Source organism: Cynara cardunculus (genome assembly GCF_001531365.2).
Source record: "Cynara cardunculus var. scolymus isolate 2C chromosome LG 2, CcrdV1, whole genome shotgun sequence".
In the NCBI taxonomy this organism is placed as follows: domain Eukaryota; kingdom Viridiplantae; phylum Streptophyta; class Magnoliopsida; order Asterales; family Asteraceae; genus Cynara; species Cynara cardunculus.
Window position 1 is genome coordinate 17618022 of NC_037529.1, and position 10986 is coordinate 17629007.

At 35.5% G+C, this 10986-nt stretch overlaps 1 protein-coding gene across 2 annotated transcripts; it reads left to right on the top strand.

Annotated features, from left to right (window-relative positions):
• The first annotated feature begins 250 nt into the window (after positions 1-250).
• Positions 251-6987, top strand: LOC112506835 (ADP-ribosylation factor-like protein 5). 2 transcript variants are annotated; one of them, XM_025111131.1, is made up of 3 exons: positions 251-399; positions 3082-3285; positions 6413-6987. In XM_025111131.1, the coding sequence occupies exons 2-3, from the start codon at positions 3094-3096 to the stop codon at positions 6770-6772; spliced, it is 552 nt and encodes a 183-aa protein (XP_024966899.1). In that variant the 5' UTR covers positions 251-399; positions 3082-3093; the 3' UTR covers positions 6773-6987. The 2 variants fall into 2 exon arrangements, with proteins under 2 accessions (XP_024966899.1, XP_024966900.1); XM_025111132.1 differs by having other exon boundaries at positions 290-580.
• The last annotated feature ends 3999 nt before the right edge of the window (positions 6988-10986 follow it).

Consider the following 10986-nt stretch of genomic DNA (forward strand, 5'->3'; position numbering starts at 1 on the left):
ATAGTGGGGACCACTTTTGAAAGTGTAGGTAAATTGCAGGTGTGTAGGTGGTAATTGCAAAACTGACGTGACATAGTTGAAAGTGTTATAGGTAAATTATAGATGTATGGAAGATATAATTGCAAAAACTGATATGATACAATTGAGAGTGTAAATGGATTGCAGTGAAGTGGATGGTTTTAACAGCACAACACCATATATTTACAAAAAAGGGGATTTCTAAACCCCAATTCTACCTGCGGTTATTAACAGATCTGTGATTCTGAAAAGTATTGCTCGATAAATAAAGCCCTAAATTCTGAAGTTGCTGGATCTATATGCACAAGCGATAGTAAGGCACTGATTTTTGACCGTAAAAGGATTGCTGTATCATTCGCTTAATCGATCCTGTATAATCAGGTTCGGTCTTGTTTTTGAACCCTGATTTGCAAATAATTTCTTCAGATTGATGGCGTTGGATCCAATTTCTTTATGCGGAGCTTGACTTTAAATTACGTACCTCCTAGTATGCATGAGTTTCTTGCTTAACGTCTCCATATGTAGTGATCGCTTCATATCTCAAATCTCAATTTGGCATGAGGTAATTTGCACCCCGCGTGCACACACACGCTACAAATTCCTTGTACCCACTTACTATTTCTGGACATAATTTTGTTCTTTGATCGTTAACCAGGTAAATTGCATGAATAAGTTGTGTATGAAGTAGAATGGTTGGAAATGGTAAAAGTGCAAGGTTTGGATATGTGATTATGTGTGTAGTAGAATGTTAGGAAATCTTAATGTATTTGCATTTAATTAGGCCATTTGCAGTATCCCGTTTACTGGTAAAGTTTTCAAAACCCACCAATAGTGAAGAGGGTGCATTCAGTTCATTTGCCATAAGAATTGTATATTAAGAAAAAAGTATCTTTCAGCTATATGTTTTGTATCTCTAGTCAGACACAATTTTGATCAACGTGTATGTATATGTGTGTGTATATATATATATATATATATATATATATATATATATAAGGTTGGGGTCCGGTGAGAAGGGAAGTTACGGTGAGAAGCATAAGAAGAATTCTCCACCCTTGGATCAATCATAATTGAATGTCAAACACTAATGAGGTGCAACAAGATGTACCGGATCAATTCCCTTCTAAAGTGCAATTTATGGGTGAGCATGGGATTAAAAGTGATCAGGGGTTCAGATCTCTTTTTACGCTTCTCATCATAACTTCCCTTCTCACACGATCCTTTGTCTATATATGCATGAATAACATTATAGTATTTGTTTACAAATCGAAACATTATATTTAGATTCATGGCAAATAGAAATTTCATTATTGGAGTTATGGTTTTACCAAAAACATCAACCATTGTTCAAGTCTAGAGGATTCTGTCCTTGTGACTGACGTAGGAGGAAATGATAATGGGTTGACAAACGTGAGAACCCAAAGGCTTTTAGAACTTACAAATGTAAGGACTAGAATTATTGGGAAAACTCAAAGAAAGCTTTTTTTTGACAACTTGATAATCTGCTTTAAACATTAAACTAAAAAGGTTTAAATACGTTTTATGGAAGAATTCTAGACTAGCTAAGAAACAATTAAAAACATTAAGATATAGCTAAAACTAATTTAAGATAGAAATAAAAGAACTGCAGAGAAACCAGGAAATCGATTAGAACAGGGAGTGGCCCAGGCGTACGCTCGCTACTAGCCATGATGATCGTGAGATCTTCTATCGAGCATCCAGTGAGGTATGCGGATTTTTCCCGCGGGTGAGGTCGCATGGAAAGCCACGGGAGAGTCTGTTTTGGGATCTAGTGTGTTACACACTTCCCGGCGGCTTAGATCACGTGGAAAGTTGCGGCATCCTCTGTTTCGGTCTTTTTGTCGCGGTTTTGTCCCGGTCCATTTGTTCTCGAGCTGGGTTGCTAGACGCTCTACATCAGTGACCTTTGTTTTAGTCCTCGTGTTTGTTTTTGGAATTTCAGGAATAATCTGGCAACCTTGCAACAGGGGAAGGAAGCTTGCTGGCAATCTTTGACAACTAAATAAATTGTACTTGTGGCATTTCTAAGCAATGAAAACTGAATACGAATGGAATGATATTGTTTGAAAGCAGTATGCCTTAAATGAAGAAAAACAATACATAGTCAAAAAAACAAGTCTAAATTTTATTTGTCTGAAGAATTATATATTATGCATTTCAAATCTGATTCTTCTTGAATGCAAAGTTGACATATTTGAGCTCCTCAAGAAAAACTTAACAGTTATATTAGCTTTAGAGCATCTCCAACAAATTCTCCAAAATTTCTCCAAAATGTAGAATGGAACTTCAAATTCTCTTAACGAAAATACATTCAACTCCAGCAGATTCTCCATTTTGGAGATTACAACATTGATTATATTGTTAAAATGTTTCTTTCACTTAATAAAATATTATTCCTCTCTCTAAATATTTGTTTTTAAAGTTCCTATTGGTGGAAATATATTAAATAATATTTATCTCTCATCGTACTCATTTTTGGGGTGTTCTCCAAATTTGGAGATTTTTACACACTCTCTCTCCTACTTTCTCTATTTTGGAGAATCTGTTGGATCAAAAAACATGCTCAAAATCTCTATTTTATCCATTTTGGGGAATCTGTTGGAGATGCTCATAGGACAGACGCTACAGATAGAGTTAGTCTGCAATAAAATCCATATTAATAAGGTTTTCTTCATGAGTAATATGCTTGATTTTGGACTAATTGTGTTGAACTCCTGCCTTTTGGTAATGGTATTGGACACTAACATCAATATGCCACACTGGGGGTGACTGGTTAAAATCTTCTTCCTCTCGTACGGATGGACAACTAAATTGCACAAACTTCTACTGTTACTCACATTGATCATAAAGACTATCAATCAATCATGTTGCTTTGAAATACTACGGTTTTGAATATCACCATGACACATAATTTTATTATAAAGTCAAATCTTTCATACAAGATTAAAATTTTGCATTCTTATGGTATTGTTAGAACTAACTCATTTTCTTGTATAGCTTGGAAATATTGATGATATGTTCTTTCACTTTTGTGTTATGCAGGGTTAAAAAAGAATGGGGGCACTTATGTCAAGGTTTTGGTTCATGTTATTTCCTGCAAAGGAGTACAAGATTGTTGTTGTTGGATTGGATAATGCAGGCAAAACAACAACACTGTATAAGTTGCATCTAGGTGAGGTGGTAACTACTCACCCCACTGTTGGTAGCAACGTGGAGGAGCTGGTTTATAAGAATATACGATTTGAGGTACTTCAGCTTGGTGTTTTACAAATTAATGTTGCTTTCTACAACTTAGCACACAAATGAATCACTTGCAAATGGTAAATTGGTTCTTATAAATGGAATAAATGAATTACAAATATCTTACTCTGTTCTTACTAGTCATTTTTCATTAATGATGTTCTTCATTAGCTGGTTGAGAAAATATATAGCATATGCAGCTTCATTATGGACTTATTGGGATGCTAGATAAGTTGGAACTTGGACTTTGTCATGCTGATAACATATTAAATGGTGATAAATTATTATAATGGAGTTGATATCATCTGATTTCTGTGAAATGCTGTGTCCAGAATTAGGATATCTTGGTAATTTTGTTTATCAGACTTAGGTGGCCTTTGTTTTCTAAGAGGTGCTAAAGTCTGAAATCTGAATCAATAAGACTGTTTGATTTTGTAAACTGATAAATGCTTGAATTTGTTCAAATTATCTATTTTACCCATTAGAAAATTATAGTGTTGAATTTATAGATAAATTTATACAGTTTCACATATTTATTCATCATCACTACGAAATTTGCATCTAAATTATATAATTAGCATTCATTTAAACAAAAATATACTATTGATGGTGTTTAACACATTTAAATCCTATTAAAAATACATCAAATTGAGGGAGGTGAGGATCGATTGAGAGAAAGGATCGGTTAAGGTTAATCGATTGAGAAACATCATTGCTGAGGAGCTGGAGAACAATAAGAGGCAAATAAGAGGTTGGTTTACCCCTTACTAGATAACATAAGTGTCTTTGAAGAATTGGAAAAAACAGACAGTCTGAATGGTCCTACCTTTTGACGAATCAGACACAACAGGCTGATAAGAGTTTTTTAAAGAAACAAACAAGGCCTTAAGCTTTGGAAGTCATAAGCTTGTATAGAGATTGTGAGAGAGACCAAGTTTACAAATATTGTACGCCTAGAAGTAGTTTACTCTGCATATGTTTATCTGTTTCCATGGTTTCTTAATGATCATTTTAGCTGTGGTATTAGGTTTTGAAAGTTGGTGACTAATTCTTCTGTTGTAGTAGTCTGGAGTTTTGGTATAAATACATGGTTGCAGTTTAAGAGCACCAATGTAGCTATCTTAAGAATCATTAGACCTCAATCAAACCAAACCAAACCAAACAAGCCCAGTATATCTCACCTGAAGGTGGGGTCCCGGGGGGGGGGGGATTAGATGTATGCATACCTAACATCTTTGTGCAACTTATTGGTCAGTTTTCATTGATGGTGATTAAGTTGTTAGACATAAAGTGCTTATGGCTGTAAGCTACTGGATGCTGTCTTGTTATTGTTAGATGAATGAATGTTGTATGTAAGGCTGATGACCTATAAACTCATAAAGACAAGGAATTTATTTAGTGGACAGCATATCATATGTTTACAGAATGTGAGCTCGGGTAAGTGCCTTATATGAAGGGCATCGCATCTTCTCTATGTCTTTTGAAGGTTACCTTGATTATTGAGAACTTCTCCTTGGTGTGGATTTTTTTTCAAAAGATGCATCTTAAAATTGAAAACTACCATAGAATGGGGTGCTAGGAACAGGTTATGAATGCCCATGAAGCCTTTTATTATATCTTGTAACTGAAAGTCATTTCCTTGATTCATTGCAAAAGGCAATTAGACATCTAGTCTAGCTGTGAAGGTTTCATTAGCTATAGGCAAAATGACAAGAGTATACTTACAAGCTTTGAATTGAAGAGACAAAGTATGACAAGTATCTAGGAGAAAACAAAGGGAAACAACCAAACAAAATTTGGTCTTGAGCGCGTAATTACCGTCTTACTTTCAGAGCAAACAACCAACCAAGAAACCTACTCTTTTGCATAATTCCACTGCATCTAACATGCAACATGTATTTACATCCTTGCAAGTTTTACATTGGATGCGCTAGCAAATATGCAAGTGAAATATGACTTGGTTTTTTATTTGCTCTGATAATATGATGAAATACTATGCAATCATGACCAAATCTCATTGGTCTGTATAGCAATTTCTTGACTATCTAATCGTGGTTCAAGTGTAAGAAGCTTCAGCAAGTATTTCCGTCTTTGCGTCAAGGATCTGAAGGGTAGTGGAAATCTGTTAATTAAATGATATAAATTGGCTTTTTTTGGATAGCATCTCTTTTGCATTTACAGATAGAATAGATAGTTTCACAGATCTTGCCCTTTATCTACAGGACATTTTAGTCTTACTAGAGAGCTTTTCTGTTGTGCGTGTGATGTGAATGTTTTATCTTAATGCTACCATGCTCCGATTTATAAATAATATAAACAACAATATTAGTGTTGGGGCGATGGTTTACTTGATATTCTTTGAACTTGATTTGTAATTTGCAGACTTGATTGTTAATTGCATGCTTAGCTTGGGGAAGAAAGTTTGAAACACCAAAACTAAAGCAAAATCAACAACTTTGTTCGACAAGGCATTGAGAAGTTTTTTGGTTTGTATTTACAAGTTTTTGGCATCTTATTTATATGTAAAATGAAAGAAATGTAGAATGAAGGACCCATCCATCTTTCTTTGCCATAAATTCTTTGGTCATTAGCTTATTGAAAAAGCCTATTAGCCATGCTTGCTCATAAGCCAACATTTTGAAAAGCTATTTCAAGTAACGTTTCAATAATTTTTTTTCCAACTATGCCTCTTATATTTTTGAAATTAAACTTTGAACATGCCCATTCAGGTCATTTTATATTGTCCTCCAACTTATCAGCTACTAATTTATCAGCTAATAACTAGTTTGCCAAACATAACCTTAGTTGTTAATGTTGTGTTCAACCCCTTTCTCATATGCAGATTTTCGCCATACTTGGGTTAGGGAAAACACAAGTAGGACTGGGTGATTTGTGTTTTTAGCAGTCAATTTCAAATTCTTTTTTTTAATGGCGTACTACATTGTTTTCTGATATTCGTGAGAACTTTGATATGAGTTATATGTATCATGCTTGTTGTCTTAATGAATACTCCTTCTGTCCCAAAAAATATTGACAATTAAAAAGACACAAAGTTTTAGAAATGTTTGATTATTACATTTTTATTAATTTACTAAATATAGACTTCTCTTGATTCTTATGGCTACTTGAACAGGTGTGGGATCTTGGTGGGCAAGACAGGCTTAGGACATCATGGGCTACGTATTACCGTGGAACCCACGCCGTGATTACAGTGATAGATAGCACCGACCGGGCTCGGATTTCCATCATGAAAGACGAACTTTTCCGCTTGCTCCCAAACGAAGATCTTCAAAATGCAGTACTACTGGTATTTGCAAACAAGCAGGACCTGAAGGATGCAATGAGCCCGGCCGAAATAACCGATGCCCTTTCGCTTCACAGTATCAAGAACCATGATTGGCACATCCAAGCCTGTTCAGCCCTTACGGGTGATGGACTCTATGATGGCTTGGGTTGGATTGCTCAAAGAGTTACCGGAAAACCAACTAGCTAGACCTTAAACTATAAAGGAAGGGAAGGGAAGGAAAGAAAAGAATCTATATTTTGTTTATATGATTTATTGCAAGTAGAAATACACACAAAGCCTGTGTACAATTTGAGTTCGGTCATTCCCAAGTCGTTGTTTCTAATTAAATTCGTTTTGAGAGATTCATGATGATGTAGTATAATATCCCGTATTTGGTAAATCTAATCTTTTGATCGAGAACCAATTTTGTTCAAGTGTGAAAATGTGATTTAGTGTTTTATATCTTAGTCTTTAAGAGCCGTTTATTAGGCCTAGTTATTTTCATAAAATTCATTTGAGTTTTAAGTTGGTTAGAACAATTTTGGTTAGGACCAAAATTGTAAAGAAATTGCCAAAGTATGTTTATATTGCTAATAAGCTTAAGATCAAGGGTTAGATAGTAAATATTGTAAATATATATAGGAAATTGTTATTTTTTTTAAAACAAAATTAGGCTTCTTCCTCTCTCTAACTCTAAGTTCTCTCCTACCTCTCTCTAAAATTTCTCATCTCATCTCTATAAACCTAGGGATTTCTTGTTAAATCTTTGAGTTTTTTTGAAGAATTGATGGTATAATTGGAATTAGGAACTCAAGATAAGGTATGTCTATAATTTATTTTTCTGATTTCTTATTCTTCCGGGCAAATGGTTAAACCCTAAGTTAATTCATGATTCATAAGTTAAAAATTGAAGATTGATGAAATTTCTTCAAGTTGGTGCTGTTAGAGGAGACAGATTCGTTTCGGTAAGTTTGGAAATTAATATAAAATCAACCGTTTGTTCGATTGATGCGTTCTTTATATTGTTAGAAAGTTGTTTGAGTTATCTACAACTTTGTAGTTTACTGAGAAACCTAATTCGAACCATACATGGCTTGAAATCTTCGATTTTCCAGACCCTGTCTGCAGCCACTCGAAATTGCACTCTGTTTGTATAAATTCTGTATAAAATAGACCAGAACTCCAAATTATGTTAATCCAGTTGGTATGAAATCCTAAGAGATATATGTACAACTTTCATTTTTATAAGAAAGTTTGGTTCACCTTCTAAGTGTGAGAAAAAGGCTTAAACTTTTGGTGTATATAACCTGTTAGCTTCTGTTTGGATTGTGTAAATTTGATTTTAGCAAATGTTGTCTTTAGTCCTAGGCATTGTGTTATATGTTTACTAAGTGTCCTAGTTGTATGTTAAGCATGTTTGAAGGTCCACAAGTTCTATGAAAGGTAATAGCTTGTAGGAACTTGAAGTTGATGAGAAGAGTTATTGAAAATGGTCTAAAAGCCTTTTTTCTGATAAGTGTAGGTAATCTGAAAAGAGGGAATCATTCATAAGCCTCGAATTTTGTTTGATCATATTTAAAACACTTTCAAGGTACGAATATCTACTTTCTTTTGATATGTGGGTAATCAATTGTGGTGATTATCCATTCTATGAAATCTTAATCATTGACACATGTCCACAAAAGGGGAGATGATCAAATTGGTATCTGAAATTCTTTTATGTGATATATGATGTTTTGGTTTATAAATTTTGTGTACCTGATAAATCTAAACCATCACCGGTACGTTTTAAGACTCATGATAGATTTTATATAAATTGGAACCTCAATGGTTTTATTAGACTTATTATCAAATGTTTGGTTCTTGATTTGGTTATTTGAGTTTGAGTTTATTGACTTAACTTTGAATAGGCTCAATACTCGGGGCATGGGTGTTGAGACGCCCCCATGATGGCTAAAATAGTCATGGCATTCTCATAAAGGCTACGGCCAAACCAAATAGAGAATGTTGGATGCATCCTATGGACCGAATACCGGATAGAGCCAAATACCAATTATATTGGTTACCGGATAGAGCCGAATAACAGATACCTCTGGTTACCGGGGAATGTGATGGTGTAGTGCCCGACACTTCCATTCCATTACGACGCCTGATTGGACTGATCATCCATCGGGAACAACGTATCCTAATAATACGGATGACCTTCTTACCTTGAATATTTTTTTTATTATATAACTTTCAAATTTTAGAGATTTACACTTAAAATGATTTCACTTGTGTCATAATGTTTCCTTTCAGTTATTTATTCATATTTGATATTCTTCTGCTATTATTCGTTTACTGGGCAATTTTTGGTCAGTCGAGGTTTGTTTTGTTTTACCTCGGCAGGTTCACGATCTAACTTAGGGGCAGGATGAAGGGTCGAGATGACTTAAGATTCTAAAAGACTAGCGGTTGAATATAGTGTGTTTGCTATGTTATTAGGTGATTATGTTAGTGCTATGTAATATAATGGTTGTAATGTTTTTTTGGGAGTTCCATTAGAGCTCTGTACTATAAATGGTAGACTTTTGATCCGTTTTCAGTTTTGACATGTCTCATCTTAAGTTTAGTAGGATGGGGTGTTATAAATATGGTATCAGAGCTATAGGTTATGATTTTGTAAGTACGACTAAGTTTGATGTGGGAGGAATGATAGTATTAGGATTCAGTAGCTTAGGTTTCTCTCCTAATGGTTTAACTACATCATTCTTATTTATTTAACTCAATTTCTACTTTCTGTTAGATGGAAATTATTCTTCCTGTTTTTATATCCAATAATGGCAAAAATGAAAAATTATGTGGCAAATGTATTAATTCATATGCCACCGAGATTGGAAGGACCAAGATGGGGACGGGGACGACCGAGAAGAGATCAGACCGAGCCAGAAAATGTATCTGATGCCCTGCCAACCCAATCGATCGACTTTAATATTACGACTGCAATCCACCAAATTATGTCTGAGAGGCTACCAAGTTTTGTAGCACAAACGATGGAAGCACTCCGTCAATCTAACAAGGGTCTGAACCCAAACCCTGTGGACCAACCTCTAGAGACTCAGGGTCAAGGAACCAACACTGGGGGTAATTATCAAGAGATTCACTTATGGCTTGAACGATTTCACAAACAAAAACCTCGAATATTTATTTCTGCAGCTACTCCAATTGATGCCGAGGACTGGATCATACATTTGAAAAAGATATTTCGTGTTTTAGGTTGCCCCAATCATATCTGTGTTGAATTGGCAGTGTACAAATTAGAAGGCGATGCATACCGTTGGTGGCACAACTAAAAACAAGCGCATTCTGGGGTGGTTGATATCGAGTCTCTGACTTGAGGAGAATTCAAGGAGCTCTTTTATCAACAATATTTCACCACTTCTGATAAAGACGCGTATGGTCGAGAATATGCTACTATTCGTCAGCGAGAGGACGAATCTATCTCCGACTATATGACTAGATTCCTTTGGCCAATTACGCGGGTATCATTGAGGGTACTCCATCACATCAAACTGAAAAATTCAAACGGTCAGTTTATGGGAAGTACACGTCGAAGCTGATAAATTAGAGTTTTACTACAGTTGCTCATGTTGTCGATGCTGCACAAAATATTGAAAGAGAAAGACTCGATACCGTTCAGTACAAGAGCGACAAAGATAAAAAGCAAAATCAGGATGGGTCATTGGGAAGTTTCAACAGGTTCAAGTCAAGCAATTCAGATAAAAGGAGATTTAGTGGTAGTAGATTTTCAGGGTCATTTCAGAGTATTTCAAGTTCAAATCCTTCAGTCACGACTCTCTTAGCTGTTTGTAAAGAATGTAATTTACCACATCGACCGGGTCCATGCCTTCGAATGATCGGTTCATGCTATAACTGTGGTCAGCGAGGTCATCTGGCTAGAGATTGTAAAGTGGGTCAATTGACTAAAGCTTCAGGGACGGGTCAGACTAAAGAAAAGGGAAAGCAGTCCACGGCTGGAGGTCGAGTATTCGTATTATCATCAGACAAACCCACTACTGGTATGGTTTTTGGTCACCTCTTTATTGATGATATGAATGTTGATCCTCTCTCTCAGTGATTTGATGATAATCCCTTTTTCCTTTCGATGTATTTTAGTTTATGTATTTTCAGTTCCAGCGATCAATACACTGAGCATATTCAGTGATCGCTGAAGAACTCGCTTTGTAAATCATTCAGAGACAACGATACTTCAAGAAAACAACACTCACACCAAAGATCCTTCAGCAAACGCCGAAGACTGAAACTGAAGATTAGAGACTGGTGTGTACGTGATCTAAAGCGGTATTTAGTGATAACAAGCCTGTCTAACTATGTGTGAAGACTGCTCTAGCTTCAGCGAATGATGATGAGACCTTCAGGTC